Genomic DNA, 18,343 nt, shown 5'->3' on the forward strand with positions numbered 1-18,343 from the left:
CCCTCAGCAGGCCTGGACTCTGGAGGTCTCTCTGTGAGCTAGTGATTCTCAGTCAGGGCTGCTCACAGCCTCACCTGAGGGAGCTATGTTTGTCATGATGGGACCCTCTTTAGGAGCTCATGCTGGGTGTCTCACCCATAGCCTGGGCCTGCCCTAGGGAGGATTTTCTACAGCGAAGTAAGAACTACAAGCTCCAGCTTGCTTTTTCTTAGCTTAAGAGACTTCTCCAGCAGAGATGAGGGGAGGCATCTACTATGCTCTCTGGAGACCCAGGTTCTCTAGTTCTGGAAGGTTGAACACCTGACCCTCAGAAGCAAGAAAAGAGTTTAGCTCTCCTTGTTTCAGAGTACTGGTTACTCTGGGTATGGCCCAAGGAGTAACCAGCAAATAAAATAAGCCACAGAGGGGCCTTAATATCCACATCTCTCCCTCCTATCCAGAGGAAAAGCCATGGTAGACAATGGGCTGGCCAGAAGTATGAGTGAAAAGTGCTATTATCCACCTAACTTCCTCCCCTGTCTTTGTCCTGTCCCCCTCCATGTGTGTGTATGTGTGTGCATTTGCATGTGTGCGTGCATACATGCATGTTGTATGATCATATGGGCTGTAGGAAATAAGGATGCTGGGTGGGAGGTAAAGTCTCCTTCCAACACTGGAGTAGATGTCCAGCCTCCAACCACACGTCCACTGCTCCTTCCCACCAAACCTTCAGGATCTTTTCCAGCTGCTTCTGTGTGTCAACCACGATGACATTGGCTCGGCAGTCATGGGCGATGTACTGGCAGGCCTCTGGGGAGCTGGTGGTGTAGATGCCAGTGACGATGCCCCTATTTGTCCAAGAAAATTCATATCAGGGATAGAAGAACCACCCCCTCTCCTATAACCTCCATCCTCAGGGAAATCCAGAAGCCTTAAGGTAGGGCCCTTAGTCGTCTCAGCAGCCAGGAATAGGGAAAGGCAGGCCAAGAAGGGCCTAGAGGAGATATGGGATGTTGGGGAGAGGCAGAGGGCTCTCTACAGAGATAATAACCCTTTCAACCCACAGGAGCACTTAGCCACTCACCCTGCAAACACTGTGCCCACTGCAGAGAAGAACCATTCTGGAGAGTTGAAGCCAAGGATCGCCACGCTGTGGGCACGCTCCAGACCGAGCTCCAGGCCAAAGGCAGATAGGCAAGTCAGCTACACAGAAGGGTAGAAGGGACCTCCCCCAGACACCCCCTTCCCATCTTGCTCTCCAGTAGACTGCAGAGACCCCCTCCAGGTCCATCTCAGTCTCCACCAGCCAGAGAACCTCCTGGGGAATCAGTTTCTGGTAGTCCTGTTGATCCTTCTTATGGTTTTTTTAGGGAGCCCTATCTACTAGGTTTCCCAGCCCTGCTTGAAGGTGGCCTGTGATAAAGGCTCCATAAATGTAAACGTCCTAGCACAGGACCTAGATATGGTATTAGCCCATCTGGTGGTGTCTGGCTTTACAATGGTGGTTTCTAGGAACCTTGCTTGGTGGAGAGTTGGGAAGGAGGCCTTTGAGAGCTCAAGCTAGAAAGTGGGTTGGGGAGTGGGGGGGAGGATGTGCAGTGATGGGCTCCTACCTTCAAGAAGCCTTTGGCTACTTTGCGTGCAATCAAGTAATATTGGTAGTAAGAGATGCGTTCCCACTTGTCCTTCCTCTTGAAGCCCAGAGCACTGAGGTCCCCATACTTATCCAGGGCCTCATAGAACATCTGGTGCACAGTATAGGGAAGCTGTGTACAGAAGGGTTCCAGGCGTAGGCGCACTTTCCCATCGGCCCGAGTTGTCCATAGTGCTGCCTCTGCAAGGGGAAAGATGGCCACAGTCTAGTCAAGCCTACCTGGGTTGTCTTGAGGGAATTCAGTTCTGACCTGGGCCGAGCTTCCACGGCTGCTGCTACCGCCACCTCTAGGACGGAATCTTGAGAGGCGGCAGGCAAGCCAGGTCTGGGGTGGGCTGGAAGGCTATTTGCCCTTGGAAGATGAGAAAAGCTCAGGGATAGCAGTAAAAGGAAGAGGAAACAGAAACAGGCCCTTTTCTGCTTTTATCCAGTTAGAGCTTGCTTGCCAGGATGGGGGCGGGCAGAGGCAAAGCTCAAATCAGCTCACTAGACTAAATTATCTCTGGGCTCAGAGCTTCTCAGGTTCCTGCCAGCAGATGGGGATAGATCCAGTTGAACAGAAAGCAAGGCTCTGAAGGGGACTGAAAAGCAACAGGCCTAGATCCCTAGTCAGCAGAGCCGGAGTACAGAGAACTGACAGCCAAAGTCTAGATGTCCAACTATGCCACAACCTTCTCTTTCCATCTTCGGGATGTGGACTGAGACAGGCTTATGTCACAGATGAGCAGCTGGGGCCCAGACAGCTTCACACACTTCCTCCATGTCACACAGCAAGGACGAGGCAGAGTCAGGACTTGAATTCACACTCACCTGATGTTTTATCCCACAGTTTGGGACACTGTGTGTGGTGGGCAGAAACAGAGCCGGAAGGCATCTGCCTCTTGGTTGAATGACTTAACGTGGGTGGAAGCAAATACTACAGCCTGAATCTGCTTCCTCAGAGGGAAGATGCAGTGTTTGTTGTTGAGTATGGGGATCAGAAGAAATGTGTATATGAGGTACACAATAACTGCACACTCTCCTCCATTTTCCTGTTTGAAAAGGAAGTTTGCCTGGGTGCTCTGAACTCTTATAGACATTTTTGGGTTATTTGCTTGTTTGTTTTCAGGGTTTTTAAAGGCTAACTTCAAATTTACAATCTTCCTGCCTCTGCCCTTTAAGTACTGGAATTGTAGGTATGTGCCACCATATCTGGCTGGGACATTCCCCGGGACCAGGATGATCATTCTAAAAGAGTCAGCACAAGTCGGTAGAGTGTGAACTGCCCAGGACCCCTGAGGTTTCACTGCTGCCTATTTGCCAGACACCTCCATCGATTGCCCATCGCCCCACCAACACCCCGACCCCAGCCAACTGCTTCATACTGCTTGCCTGGAGGCTGGCATCAACAGGGTATCTTGCCTCTGACCCTATAAGAGTTAGACAAACAGATCAGGTGCGCTTCTTAGATACATTCTTAGACTGCAAATAGATTTTGAAGTTGGTAGAAAGAGGAAAAGCTCCTGGCTCTGAGGCAGGAGAGCAGGTCCAAGCCCAGTCAAAAGGAAACATAAGGCCAGTCAGGGACATGACAGCCTGTGAGAAATACAGGCTAGGCCAGGGGAGGGCACCAGAGAGAAGCCTTATTATGGATCTGCAGTGAATCTATCTCGCAGCCCCAGTCTCCAGGCTTCCCTTTTGCAGAGGAAACCCTCCCATCCACTAACCAGAAAGCTGGAGGAGGGACTGCAGAGTCAGGGTAACTTGAGTTCTAAACTTTGACCCTGTCACTCCCTAGTGTGACCCTAAGACGTTATCTACCTCTCGGATGTACTGTAATCATGGAAGGTAGGAGGGCTTAGTGAGGACAGAGAAACAGGATACTCAAGCATTGCTGGTGGGAATGAGGGCAGTGGTATAGCCCTACCGGGAGAAGGGAAATAGCTTAACAGTTTCTCAGAGTGTCACTGCAAGACCTGGCATTGTGGCACCTAGGTATCCACACAAGACAAACAAAAACATGTATCCACACAAACAGCTGTGTGTGGGTGTTTAGAGCAATATTATCTATCAGCCCAAGAGGGGAAAGAACTCAGACATCCACAGACAGGTGACTCAAGACTCAATGTCTCAATGTGAATGACCCATACAATGGGATCCATTTCCACTGTAAGAAGGAGTGAAGTACTGATTCTAACTTGCACATGGAGACAGCTCAAATCATGCTCAGTGAAAGAAGCCAGATATAAAAGACCACGTGTCTTGTGAATTCAGTTATGAGAAGTATCCAGAAAAAGACTGGTTGGTTGCCTACAGTAGAAACGGGAACATTCATAAGAAAAACATAAGGAATTTTTGGGGGTGAATGAAATATCCTAAAAGTGAATTATGTGATGATTACACAGCTCTGAAAACTTCTAAAATTCATTGGATTGGACCTGGTAAGATGCTCAGTAGATAAAGGCACTTGCCTAGTGATCTAAGTTCAATCCCCATGACCTACATGGTGAAAGCAAAGAACTGACTCCTGAAAGTTACCCTTCACCTAAATAACAGGATACCTTCACATGCCAAACCTACATACACATAATAAATAAGTAAGTTCAGGGGCTGGAGAGATGGCCCAGAGGTTAAGAACACTGGCTATTCTTCCAGAGGTCCTGAGTTCAATTTCCAGTAACCACTTGGTGGCTCATAACCATCTGTAATGAGATTTGGTGTCCTCTTCTGGCAGGCATGTGTATATGCAGGAAGAACACTGTAAATAGATTAAAAAATTTTTAAAAAAAAATGATAAATAAGTATATTTTAAAAATCTCTGGGTTGCATACTTAGAATATGTGAATTAAATGGTCTATAAACTATACCTTAGTGAAGTATTATTTTGCCTCTAAAATAATGAAAAAATGAATGAGAGAAGGGCTGGGGCTGTAGCAAGGGGGTCGAGTGCTTGTCTAGCATGTACAAAGCCCTGGATTCAGTCTCCAGCACTAGATAAACTAAGTGTGGTAGTGCATGACTATAGAACCAGCACTTAAGAAGTGGAGATAGCAGGGTCAGAAGTTCAAGCTCATCCTGAGCCACATAGCAAGTTTGAAGGCGCCTTGGGCTACATGAGACTCTGTCTCAAAAAAAAAAAGAAAAGAAAAAGAAAGAAAAAGAAAGAGGGAGAAGGAGGAGGAGGAAAAGAAGAAGGAGGAGGAAGAGGAGAAAGAGGAGGAGGAGGAGAAAGAGGAGGAAGAGGAGGAAGAAGAAGAAGAGGCGGTGGTGGTGGTGGTTGACCTTCTAAACTGAGCAAGGACCAAGAAGCCAGTATGCTTAGTGTGTGGAACTGGACATCTAGTTGCTGTCTTACTGGCTGACCTCTTCTTTCCCTAGGAGACAGACTCTTCTGACTACTTAGACCAGAAAAAGTGGTTTTCCCCTCCCATGGTCTCTTCCGGAAGTTCACGGCCCACTGCACCTGTTCTGCTAGCTGCCAAGACAAGCAGAGGTAAGCTTCGGTCTTGTGATCCATCACGAAAGCCTCCCTCAAGCCAAGCCCTTTCTTTCTTCCTTCTCTCCATGGACTGGAGATTGACACCAGGAACCTGTGTGTGCTGGGGTAAGTGCTCTGCTGCTGTATTGCATCTCCAGCCCAGACCAAGAGGCTTACTGCTAAGCAGTTATAATCTCCTGCTTTAATAACAAAAATGGAATACTTCCTATAAGAAATATGCAATGGGTCAGAAGCCTGAGCAGTAGAAGTGGGCGACCTCCTTTCCCAACATAGCAACAAAGACTTGGTTTTAATTTGGCCGTTGTCACAGTCGCAGTTTTTGGTTTTGTGTGCTGCTGGAGATACACCCTGTACAGTAGCCTACACTGAGCCACAGATACAGCTCAGCAGTGCTGCTGGTGTTTATTCAAAAAAGAAACATGGCGGGGGAGGGAAAGACCACGCCATTTGAGAGATAACTAAGGAAGGAAGACTCAAAATGCCCACAAAACTTCTGTGAGTCATGTATCAGCATCATAATCAATAATGCATAATAATAAATGAATGAGCAACCAGGGTCTTCTTGTGGAACCTACAGCACAGCCATAATTCCCACAAAGAAGGAAACCCTCTTGCTTTCTTGGAGACACAGAGCTTCCATGTGGACCCTTGGTTTCTTGGCCTTTGATGGAGACTCTCAACAGTATATGTCTCTAGTCTGAGAAAAGCTATGAAGTTTGAGAGAGGACAGTAACTAACAACATGTCTGTTTGAAAATGGCTGAGCTGACTCTGTGCTCTCAGCACAAAAAATTTAGTCTGTGATGTAGTGCGTATGTTAACAGTCTCGATTCAGCCATTCCACACTATATACATGTTTTAAAGCAGGCCATCATAAGTACATGGTTTTTTAATTTGTTAAAATTAAAATATTAAAATCTTAAAAATATTTAAGAGGAAAATCTATAAAGCAAGGACAATAATTGTGTCCCAAGCCTCTGTTAGATGGGTAACAGGAGTCAGGGTCTGCTGCTGAGGAAATGGAGGGTGTGCTGGACAGAGGAGGGCACAGCTACTCAGCAGCGGGACCTGGTGTCCAGTAGGAATGCTGTGGAGGATTGAATGACAATGTCCTCTCAGACCCAAGAGTTTGAATATTTGGTCCCCAGTGGGTGGAACTGTGTGGGAAGGATTAGGAGGTGTGACCTTGTTGGAGGAAGCCTGACACTGGGGTTGTTTGGAGGTTTCTAAAAGGCCTCACTGTTTCCAGTCAGCTCTCTCTCTCTTCCTCATGCTTGTGAATTGAGACATGAGCTCTCAGCTGCTGCTTCAGTACCATGCCTGCCTGCCTGCCTGCCTGCCTCCTGCCTGCTTGCCTGCCTCCTGCCTCCTGCCTGCCTGCCTCCTGCCTCCTGCCTGCCTGCCTCCTGCCTGCCTGCCTGCCTGCCTCCTGCCTCCTGCCTGCCTGCCTCCTGCCTGCCTCCTGCCTGCCTCCTGCCTGCCTCCTGCCTGCCTGCCTGCCTGCCTGTTGTCTGCCTGCCCCCTGCCTGCCTGCCTGCCTGTTGCCTGCCTCCTGCCTGTTGCCTGCCTGCCTGTATACTTCATGCTGTCATGATGCTCATGGATGACTCTAACCCTATGGAGCCATGAGCCCAAAATTAAATACTGTCTTTTATAAGTGATTTTGGTCATGGTGTCTTATCTTAGAAATAAAAGTAACTAGGACAAATGGAGACCAAGAGTTATCAGAAGTCTGAATATATATGCATATATTCAGAATTATTATATATAATAAATTATATATATTTAAAATTTGTGTTTTTGAACATTTAAATATTTTAAAAATGATGTGGGTCAGATCAGACATAGCCATTTACAAACCATCCATCCCAGGCTCTCTACAGGACAGATTTCTAGAGGTAGGATTTCTGGATCAGAAAAAAAGGGGGGTGGCTTTTAAAATGTTGTTTTGGTACTAATGAGGTCGATGCTTTGGATGGAACCTGAGCACATTCTGAGAATGAACCTTGGGCTCCAGCCCAGCTGTGTTTAAATTTTTGATGCATGTTTTTGGTTAGAGTTCTTCATCTATTTTTTTCTTTAGCCTCCAGAGCCTATGTTTTTGCTTTTGTGTGCTCAGTTTACTGGCTGCCTGAAAGGATTTAAAAAAAAAAAAAAAGATGGGAAGAGAGGAGGTTGGCTGGGCTGCAACTCAGCTTCCTCTTAGTCCAGCTGTCTCATGAAACAGGCCAGAGAGCCTCTCCTCCTGAGGCCAAGTCATCCTTCTCCCAGGAGAGTCCACCATTGCCACATGAGTTGGTTGCTGTCTTGTATGAACACAACCACCTGTCACCTAGCTAAAGCTGTAGGTCGCAGGGAGGCTGGGTGGTAGCGGGGCTGAGTGACAGAACTGAGGTTCAAAGCCACACTGCCTGACACTCACACTGTCCACATCTGGTGTGCTGTCCCTCATAGTGGTCTTCACTGTAAACCTGGTTCCCTGATCTCCTCTGGGGAGAGATAGTGACTACTCTTGCTCAAATCCTAGCTTTGTAGCCTTGGACTTCCAGCTGATAATCTGCCCCACATTCCTCGGGCTCCCAGAGTATTCTTTCTAAACTCAAATCAGATCTGCTCAAATTTTCTCTTCAGGCACATTGGACATAGCGTTCTGGCTACTCCCTTGTTCTCTGACAGGCTCTCTCTCACATTCCCTTAGTTATCCCAGCTTCATTGACACCTTATCTCCTGAGATGTTTCCAGCCCCATCTGCCTCCTTTGTACCTTTGTTCGAGTTGTGACTCTAGCTGGAAGACCCCTCCTCTCGCTCTGCAACAAGGACATATTCTATGTCACTTTAAGGCCCATACACTGCCCCCTGGCTGAAGATCACCATGCCCAAGCTAACTGGGTGGAAAGCCATAGCTACAGCTGCCTGCAGTGGTGGCTGTTGTTAATCTGCACTGAGCTCTTAACTGGTCACACTTTTAGCCATCCGCTAGAGCTCTCTGCATTCACGAATGAAACACACACACATGTCATCTTAATTTTTAACATGCCTAACTAGCTCAATGCCCGGGCACTTCCAGACCTCCCCACGGCTCGCACACATTCCCCTCCAGTATTCTTGAGTTAACATTTTTTTTTTTTTTTTTTTTTTTGTCTTTGGTTTCCTAGACCCAAGCAGGGGAGTGGTCCCTGGGGCCTCTTTCTTAGATTCTTACATGGTGGTGGGCCTTTAATCTGATCTCTCTGCTCCCCCGTCATGATGATTCTGTCTGTTCATCTTCCCCCTCAGTCCCTTGTCTGTGCCATCTAAAAGTCCCGTCTCTGTTTCCCTCCAATTCAATAAAGAATTGTCATATAACTCATGGCTGGGCAGGGACCCTCAGTGTCTGGAAGCACGACTTTTGGAAATCAAATTAAGACAAAGCATTAGAACTAATCCCCAACAAATGCCTTTCCTGCTTACAAATACAGGTGTCTTCTCCTCTGGGTCCTGAGAGTCAGCAGCCTGGTACAGAGTAGAGGCCTTTAGGTATTTATAGAAGAATATGTTGGCCTTCTTCTCAGCCTAGTAGAGGGCTGGGCTGAGTGACTGTGTGGCAAAGAGATCTAAGACTTTATCTTTGTACTTCACCCAGGCCCTGAGGAAAGTTTTATAGCAAGACCGGGCATGGTGCTATCCAAATGCAGGCAGCAGGGACAGTATCAAGACCCACAGGTAGGACATACCAAATCAAGCCCTTATGGTTTGGGCCTGGTGGGATTTATGTTGGCCAGTGTCCCCCTGGCTTGAGTCTAGCACATATCTCCGGCCCCTGGGCTTCTGGCATCAGCTGAAAAGCCTGCCCTTGGACTTTGGCACTAAAGGAATGGGAAACAGAGGTCTGGGGGGTATTTCCTGCTCCCAAGTCTGTGTTGGCACTGTGCCCTCCACCAACCTCCAACCCTACAGCCAAGGGGACGTGTCTAGACAACAAGTTAAAAGACCCGAGCCTGGGTTTTTGTTATTGGTGTTACCACACTTGCTAAATGCAAGCCAGAGAAGTCAGAGGAATCCCTGCCCACAGGTGCTGGGCCTTGGGCAGTAGTCCTGCTACCTTGGCCATATGGGTGAGAAGAGAGCTTCACACTTGGCCCTCATGCTCGTGCATCACTGTGTGGGCAAGCAGTTCCGTCAGACTCTTCCATGTGGGTGATGAGTAAGTAACACAATCTGAGCTCTTCAGCTCTTTTGCTCCCTCCCAGAGGTGACTGACTGAGATCAGGATAGACAGACTGAGACAGAGACAAGCGAGGCGAGATCAGGCACACGTGCTGAGATGCTGAGGTATTAGAAGCCACTTCACAGAGTGAAATGAGAAGAAACAAGGAGCAGGCTGAAGCAGCAGGGCAGAGGAGACCTGGAACCTCTTCACCGGAGCTGGAGAGCACAGAAGTCCATTCCTCCTCCTTTCCCTCTATTCTCTTTTTATAGTGTTGTTCTTCCCTCGTCCTCGGGATAAACAGCATTTCATCTCCTGAAGCTATCTCGCCTGCCGCCTCTTACTCCTGATTTCCCTAGAACAAAAGAACCCAAAGCAAGAGCATAGCCACGCAGAGACAGCTAGGCTCGTTATTCAGAAGGATACAATGTAGACACAAACTGATAAGTTAACCAAAGGTAGCAGACTGAGCTGCCTCACAGGAGGGAGGCGTTCTGGAATCAACAACGATGCAGTCAAGAGGCTACACAAGTGAAACAATGAGACAAATACAGCAAGCCTATGGACTCAGGCTTCCTTGTGTACTGCTGGAAACAGCCCCATGGTCCAATAGGGACTAGTGAAATGCATCATGGGGAGCAGGGATTCCCACACAGTCATTAAGATACCAAAATACTTAATGATACAAGAAAATGTTCATAGTTATAAAGCATCAAGCTAAAATGAAGCAAAACGAGGCATGGGGAGATGCCATCCAAGCATAAGGACTTGAGTTCAAATGCCCAGCACCCAGACAAAGAGCCAGACACGGTGGGAGGTATTTATAACGTTGACACTGTGTAGGGGGTGGGGGGTGATGGGGGGAGGGGAGTCAAGTGGCTTTCCTAAGCTTAATGACAAGCAGTCTGAATACACTGCATTCAGGAGAGCTTGTCTCTAAAAAGTATGGTACAAATTAACAGAGGAAGACACCCAAGATGAGTCTGCCTTCTGTACAAACACGTACCCATATGCACACCTGTACAAACACCACCTACACACACGCACACAAATACATACATAGGCATTTTTAAATTCACAGGGAAAGAGCGAGAGCGAGCGCGAGAGAAAGGAGGGAGAGGGAGGCAGGGGAGAGGATGCTGCTGAGTGAGGAGGGAACTGAATCTCAGGGGAGGTATAGATGAGCCAGTCATAGGAAGTAAAAGAGACGAACACCATTCCATTAGTCCTGTATTTGTCTTGTGTCTAGTAGGAAGACTAGCCAGTGAATAGAGGGTGGGTAAGTCTCAGTCCGTGGGCTATTGTAGGCTGCTCAGAGCCATACCCTGTCTGGGGTGGTCTGCTAGGGCCTGCAAAAACTTAGAGAATCAGGTGGGACTGCCAAAACCCACCAAATTCTACAGGAGCCCAGCCATTGGCTCTTTGCTTTGCATAAGGTTAGTGCAGGAATACTAGCCATGATTTACAGCCAGTTGAAATTTTCATCACCCATCAAGGCAGCCAGAATTCCCCATTGGAGAAGACTCTAGACAGCAACTAATATGGCTCAATCTGCTATGCCAATAGAACCAAGCTAGAAAAAGCCCTGTGTTAGAAGCCACACTCTAGTACTAGCTGGGTACTGCCTACCCCAGAGCCAGGCTGCTGGGTATGTGGGGCAGGCTTGTCCTGCCCCCCACACACTGTCTGGTCTTCCCCTTTCGTCTACTACCTTTCATGTTGCCTTTCATCTTGGCATGACCATGGCAGAGTGTTCATCAATCCACCCATTGTGCTAAAGGGGGCTGGGCAGGCAAGGGCTGCTGGCTTTTGCTCTAGGCTTTTGGAACAATGGCATCTAAACTGCAGACTGGGGAGGAGAAAAACATCAGCACAGGGGTGGAAGGTGGGGGGTAGAGGACAGGGGTGAGGAATAGGGGTGTTTCCTGAAGTCTGTGGGAATAGACAACCTCAGAAGCCAAGTATATTTGGGGGAATGGGATGACATACACTGGGCCTGAGGATACCAGGCTCCCAGACCAGTGACAAAGTTTTCTTCTCCAAAACCACACAAATGATCTCAGAGCTGCTTCACGGCAGACCCCTTCCCCCAATGACCTGTGAAGAAGCAGCCCCAGGAGGTCTTCTCACACAGGGATTCCCGACAAGGGTCTGCATTTGCCTATGGGCCCAATCAGGGATAGTCTTAGAGATATAGAAAGTGCAGAGGTCACACTGGCCTCAGGACATGAGGGATAAGGACAGGCATGTAGGTCAGAGTGCTCTGTCCAGACCTTGGTGGTGTGGCATAGACTATTTTGCTAAAAGTTCAATGATTCTGTTTCTCTGTGCTTGGTAGGAGCGGCCCTGAAGCTGGCAGTGCCCCCACTAGGCTTCCCAGTGATGGGTCAAGGGCAGAGGGGTCCTAGGAATATCTGTTATTCCTGAGCCTTGGTTTCCCTATTGAATGATAACGGAGAAGAACAGGAAACAGCTAAGAGCCCCTCCCAGTTATAGCTCTAGAGATTTTAGCCAGCTTGGAAGACATATAGGAGACCCTGGACTGAAACCACCTGCTACAGAAGAATGAAGTCAGGAATTCTCCTACCTGCCCTGAAGAGTCCTCAGGAGAGAGCAGAGGGTCAGGACATGAAGCAGTGTCCAAAGAATGTCTAGGAGAAGTCAAGTCCCTTGATCCCTGCAAAAGTCTCTCCAAGGACCCTTCAGATGTGTCTTTGGTTGACAGAGATGGATTGCCTCCTAGCTCTATTTTACAGAGGCACCTATACCATTTTTCCAGACCCTAGGGCAGCCCTTCCCACTTTTCTCCAATCCTATTCCCAAAAAAGCTAAAGTGCCAGCTGGGCCCCTTCCTGTTCCCCAACTTCAGGCTCTGAGCTTCTGTCTATAAGGATAGAAACCTGTTTCCTTCTGTCTCTCTAATTTGGTTCTCCAGCCTGGGACCCTGACATGTGCCCCTGGGATAAGAGTAAGGAACTAGAAAATGGTTTAAATCTCTTTGGCCTCAGGGTTCCTCCCTGGCCTAGAGACCAAAGTGGGCTGAGTGCCTCTACTTCCCAATCCTCGGCTTGTAACTCCCCAATAGGACTGGCAACTTCCTGGGGGGGGGGAGGGGTGGGCGTGGAAAGCTACCCCAGGCAACACCTCTATCTGCTGTGACCCGGGCAGCTGCTCTCCCTAAGTCTCCTCCCTTCTTCAGCTGGGGTTCATGTTCAATCTAGAAAGGGCTAGGAAAAAAATGTGTCTCAGGCCCTGGCACAAGGCTGCCTTTGTGTGGAGGTCAGATTCCAACATCTGGCTTGGCACCACTGCTGCCTGGGAGTCCAGTCTAGGAATGGGAATGTAGGACCCTCAAATCTCTTGGGAACTCAAGGAGACCAAGACGCCTCTGAGGGAGTCGTGCTGAACCCTGACTCCAGCAGGCAAGAATCCAGGAGCCTCTGTAGCAGATAGGTGGTGAGGAGCCTGGGGCTGGCCTGACTCCTGGTATACAGCAGGGTCTATCTAGGATCTAAAGAGGCAGAAAGGACCCGGAGCAGCTCTGCCTCTTGCAAGGTTTTGGCCCAGAGAAAACTGCTTCTGGTTGTGGAGACATCTTTCATGCCAGCACTCAGGAGGCTGAGGCAGGGAGACAGCAAGTTCAGGGACCGGCTGTGCTACAGAGTGAGATGCAAGACAGAAACACACACACACACACACACACACACACACACACACACACACACACACACACACTCACTCACCTGCCAACAGTCTAATGAAGCAAGAGGATGTGAGGATTGTAGAGAGGCCAGGAGTCCATAGAGGGCAGGAATGAAACTCGCCTAGTTCAGCATCCCCAAAGCCCAGATGACAAGGTAGAGAGTATAACCAGGGCCAGCCAGACAGGGCTGGCCTGTCCCTGACAGATTCCCGAAGGCCTGCTAGACTAGTCATGGTAGCTTTCTCCCTTCCTGTAACCCCTCCTACATTAACTTCTGTGTCCTCTCATCCTGCCTGTCTCCAAAAGCTCAGATGGCGCTGTAGACAGGACCTTCACCAGGATTCCATAACCAGTTTGCTCAGACCCACTTTTCTCTGTGCCTGCAGCTACAGGGCTAAGGGTGGTTGTGATTATAATCAAGCAACTGAGCCCTACAGGCTAACATCACTTGTACCTCCCGGGGGAGCTAGATGCCCTTCTGAGCTCTCCCATCTCTTCCTTCTCTCTCAACTGCAAGAACGCCAATGCTACCACCCACTTCTGCTGGCCTAAGCCAATGGTTCTGGCACCTGTCCTTCAAGTGCCTCAGGAAGCAATTAAACTTCTGCACAAGCAAGCTGGGCTCGTGCAGGGAGGGGGCACTGGAGGGAAGACAACGTGTCAGTGAATTGCCTGGGCTCCTGGGAACATGGCAGTGATTGCTGCTTGAGCCTCACAGGCTCTGCCTTTTGCCTTTTCTGGATGCTAGCAAACCAATTCCCCGAAAACAGTGAGTCCACTCAGTGAGGGAACCTGGGAATGAAGTGCCCAGACCTGGTCCAGGACCCCTCTACATTATTCTTCTTTAATTGTTTATTATTGTTGTTGTTATTGTTGTTGTTATTGTTATTATTATCTTTTATATTTATTTAGAGACACGGCTAGCTGGGAACTTGCTATCTATCCCTGGCTGGCATTAGATATACAGCAACTATCCTGCCTCAGCCTCCTAAGTGTTAAGACTACGGGAATCGCAGGGCAGTGGTGGCGCACGCCTTTAATCCCAGCACTTGGGAGGCAGAGGCAGGTGGATTTCTGAGTTCGAGGCCAGCCTGGTCTACAGAGTGAGTTCCAGGACAGCCAGGGCTACACAGAGAAACCCTGTCTCAAAAAAAACCAAAAAAAAAAAAAAAGACCACAGGAATGAGCTATTGTGCCTCAGTTTCCCTGCTGAAAGTGGACACAGTGACTTCCCTCTAGCCTATGATAATACTTGGGACACAGCAGAGAAACCTGGGCCCTGTTGCTGTCTTTGAGGCACTCTGACTCAGCAGAAGTACAAGGAAAGAGGATTTGAGACAGAGGCCATGGGCCTCCTCGTCTTTCTCTGGTCCCTGGATCTAACATTGCTCTGTAGTCCAGAGATTTAGAAATGGCTCCTTCTTCCCTGCCTTGTCCCGTTTCACACATTGCTTCCCACATTCCCAAACTTGTAGACGCTTTAATCTTGAGAAAAATATAGGCATGCTCAAATGGAAGGCACCACTTCAAACACAGCCACAGCTGTCCTCAACCTCAGTCAGCTCCTGCTTGCAGGCCCACAGGGTGGGACGGCTGCTGGGCAGGCTGTCTACTCCAAGAGGAGCCTACGGCTGACAAAATCTCTGCTGCAAAGACCAGCAACACAATACTTAGCCCTGAAAAGTGACTCAGGCCAGGGACATTAGATCTCAAGGACAGCACAGATGGTGGGAAGCTGGGAGCCTCTGAGCTGGGTGCTTACTGTTTTATTATTATTTTGAAATGCTGCTTTCGTTACCATATTGTTCTGCATTTGATAAAAGTGAACAAATGCTGTAGTGATAACATTATCGTCCAGATAAATTTTCAGGGTGAGTGATAATTGCCTTCCTTGAGGCACACTTATCTGAGGAGAAGGTCACTTGAGAGAGCACGTGATGATCCAGCTTCCAAAACAAACTGTGTTAGCTTGCATCCATCTGCCTGCCCCTTGCCCTAGTTGACTAGGTCCAAATCCCAAGGTGTTGTTTTTCTGGCTGGGCCCCTTTCTGTCCTTCCAAAGCTCAAGCATTCAGGCCCTGCCTGCTAGCGCCATCCCATTGCTGGCCCCTTCCCAACCTTACATAAGAAAGAATTGGCCTTGATCTCCCATCATGCCTGGCCCTAATGGCAGCTGTGGTAGCCATAAGAGGAGAGTTAGACGGAGTTCCTGGAAGGTGGAAATAGCAAGATTTCATGTACTCTTCCCCAGAGTTCTGCTTAGTGGCTCCCAGCAGTCCCACAACTCCCTCCAGAAATACTCCATTCATCCAAACTCACCTGCAGCATCCAAAGAGGCAGCCCTTGCCTTTTCTGGAGCTGAGAGCTCGAAACCATGACTTGGAGGCTCTTTGGAGAGTGTCTGCCCATCAATTAAGGAGCTGGTGGGGGGAGATGAGTAGTATTGGTTAGAACATCCTGCACTTTACCTCGCTTCCTCTAGTGCCCCCCCCCTCGAAGAATTCAAGTCCTGATGTTCTATTATTTGCTGTGTGTCTCTATGCAAGTTCATGTCTCCCTCTGAGTCAGTGTCCAGACAAGAAAAGGGTTGGGCTCTGACTTTGAGAGACTCTGGGCCTCCATTCTAAGACAGCATAGGCTTTAAGGGTAGGAGAAGGGCTGGAGAGATGGCTCAGCAGTTAAGAGCACTGACTGCTCTTCCAGAGGTCCTGAGTTCAATTCCCAGCCACCACATGGTGGCTCACAACCATCTGTAACGGGATCCAATGCCCTCTTCTGGGGTGTCTGAAGACAGCTACAGTGTACTCATAAAAAAAAAAAAAAAAAAAAAAAAAGGTTACGAGAAGCACCCACCACATCATTCTTCACACCTATTAGTCCCAGAACTTGCCAAGGAGCCCAGAGTAGAGCAGAGGACATTTCTAGAACTCTGGGAATCCTAGAAGGCTCCTTCTTCCATGCCGTCTGCTTTCAATGCTGACGGATTGCCCGTAGAGAGGACATGGGTCAGGGAGGCCTGGGGCTGTCTGTTCTTAGCTCCTTCTGGCCTCCCAGGCTAGGTGGTTTGGAGTAAGGATCAGCTCCTGGATTTCTGTCATCATCCAGGCCTCCCCATCCCTCAGCCCCTCAGCATCAGCCCTCCCCAGAGTTTACCTGGCTATACCCCTGCCTGGGTAGAGAAGCAGAGGGATTTCAATACACACTCTCAGAACTACACAGGGCTGCAAGATTGTACAACACCAGGGACACATTGTTTTAGCTTTGTAAACAGAGCCTACTGCAAGTGTATAGTGAGTAACCTGTAAAGCTGGTCATAGATGCCCTGAGGGTATAACCCTGGCTCCAGGGAGTCCCATTTGTTTGTCAGGGTGGGGTTAACCCCATCCCTACCCACTTCCCAGGAAGTCAGGCCAATTACCTGCTTCGTACATTCAGCCTTATTCCTTGCTGGTACTTCAGGTTCAAACTAAGTTTTCGAACACACCCAGGCCCACCTGGCAGCAGTCTGCTTAAGAACCTGAGATATGTTTTAAAGCAAAAAGGAGTTATAAAGGGAGAGGGATGGGAAGGGGAAGAAGGGGAGGACTAAGTTGGTCCTTTCTATGTGCACACTGTGAGTAAGGCCTGGACCACAGGGCTGGAGCATCCTTCCTGTTGCTATGACAACCTGGTGAAGAAGTGGAGAACCAAATTGGCTCTGTCTTGTGCACCCTTGCTCCAGGGAGGATAGAAAGATAAGAAAGCTGAGGTTTCTAAGCTGTCTGGGTTTGTTGACTTGGGAGTATCTGTCACAACACAGTGGTTCTCTGAGTCAGCTGGGTAGGCGCTGCCCCACTTGAGGACAAAGACTAATGTTACCAAACAAGTCCACGAGCTCCCACAGAGAGCTGTATCCTCCAAAGATGGGACCTGGACAACAGGGTCAAACCCTGTGCACAGAGATGATCTATCTTTGAAAGCACAGACTGGAGAGCCACCACAGAATTACTTGTAATCTCCCAGCATCTTAACAACCACTTCTCAATAGGTCTGTTTTTAAGTCGCCACCATTAAAGGCACAGGTGCAGTTCCTCTCCTAATTAAATTTGGGCAAACTGGTTCTGGCTTTCACAAAGCTAAACAGAGGAAATGAAAAGATAGCCACCCGGGGGATGCCAGAGGACTAAGTGACTTATCCTGATGAAAGCAGAGCCCTGGTTACAGAGTGAGAGGCAGCCCAGTCTTCCCAGAACAGGCCTTTCCTGAGGTCTGGCACCCAGTGCAGGAGAACTCTCCAAAGAATCAGCAGGTCTATTCTCCCTCCCTTTTGGTGGACCCTGTTCTTCCTCCAAGATTGGTGGAAGAGGACACCTCACTTACCCTTGCAGTTGGCCCATATGGTTGAATGGACCCATGAGGGTCATATTCAACCCTCATGTCCTGGCCTTAAAGAATTTGGGTTAAAAGAAAAAGTCAAAACGGAATTTTCTAGACAAATTTCCAGCTAAATTGCTGATCTCCCCTTGTGAAGGTCTTGGAAGCCTAGGCCCTTCAAGGGATGATCACCTGTGTTAGATATATTCACTGTCCTTCTTGCTCACTCAGGGGTCTAGCTAGCAGCAGAAGTGGGTTCATCTGCATTATAGCAAGTGTCGTGCCCATGAATCTCCAGCCTCACACAGCTTGGCTTCTTTGTCACTGCTGGAGGAAGCTTGGATTTTGTCGTTTATCTGTGTGTGTTGACATCTAGCAAGGCATCAATTTTATAGCAGAACGGGAGACAAGAGAGCCAAGTGTGCTCGAGCTAGAGGTTAAACCAGAAGAGGGATTTCCCAAATGGAATGGCTCATAATTTTCTCAAAACCCTACTCTCCAAAAAACATTTTGGAGTCCTGGGGTGGCAGAACATGCACCTAGCATGTGTGAGGCCCCCATGTTCAATCTCTGCACCAAAGGAAAAAAGTGGGGCTTTCCTTTTGACTCTCTGCTCTTTCCAGAAGGACTGGTGACTGGTGGTGAGCCCAGCAGGTGAGATGACACTACAGATAGTAACAAGGTAAGGAGCCGGTCACTTACACCTGTCATTCTGGAAGGTTAGACTTCTCTGGAATCAGTGCTGGAAGCCGATATGTTTCCAGGAGGAGGAAGTCTTCTCAAGTAATAAAGGGGCAATGGCCAGTGGGAGAAGCACCTGAGCTGACTCACTTCTGTCTGTGTTTTGAATGCCAAAAAGGAAGAATTCCAAGATGGCAGGAGGCTGGCTGCCTTCACCCACTCAGCACCCTTCTTGTACAAGCACAATGTTCACTTTTCACAGAAAATCAAACTCAGGGTTCTTTGCCACCTCCCCAGGTGTTCACCTCC

General features: G+C 48.7%; 1 protein-coding gene across 4 annotated transcripts in view; it reads right to left on the reverse strand.

The window, feature by feature from the left end:
* Acsbg1 (acyl-CoA synthetase bubblegum family member 1) overlaps window positions 1–18,343 on the reverse strand; it is a 55,996-nt gene that overhangs the window by 18,243 nt on the left and 19,410 nt on the right. For 2 of the 4 annotated variants that reach the window (XM_076925256.1, XM_076925258.1), the window contains exons 2-6: window positions 16,419–16,517; window positions 15,320–15,420; window positions 1,593–1,813; window positions 1,064–1,152; window positions 707–827 (exon numbers count right to left, since the gene is read on the reverse strand). In XM_076925256.1, the coding sequence (XP_076781371.1) occupies window positions 707–827; window positions 1,064–1,152; window positions 1,593–1,813; window positions 15,320–15,420; window positions 16,419–16,517 (631 nt within the window). The remainder of the gene's footprint in view (window positions 1–706; window positions 828–1,063; window positions 1,153–1,592; window positions 1,814–15,319; window positions 15,421–16,418; window positions 16,518–18,343) is intronic. The other 2 variants (XM_076925257.1, XM_076925259.1) reach the window with 1 other exon arrangement.

Source organism: Arvicanthis niloticus, chromosome 26 (assembly GCF_011762505.2).
Source record: "Arvicanthis niloticus isolate mArvNil1 chromosome 26, mArvNil1.pat.X, whole genome shotgun sequence".
In the NCBI taxonomy this organism is placed as follows: Eukaryota; Metazoa; Chordata; class Mammalia; order Rodentia; family Muridae; genus Arvicanthis; species Arvicanthis niloticus.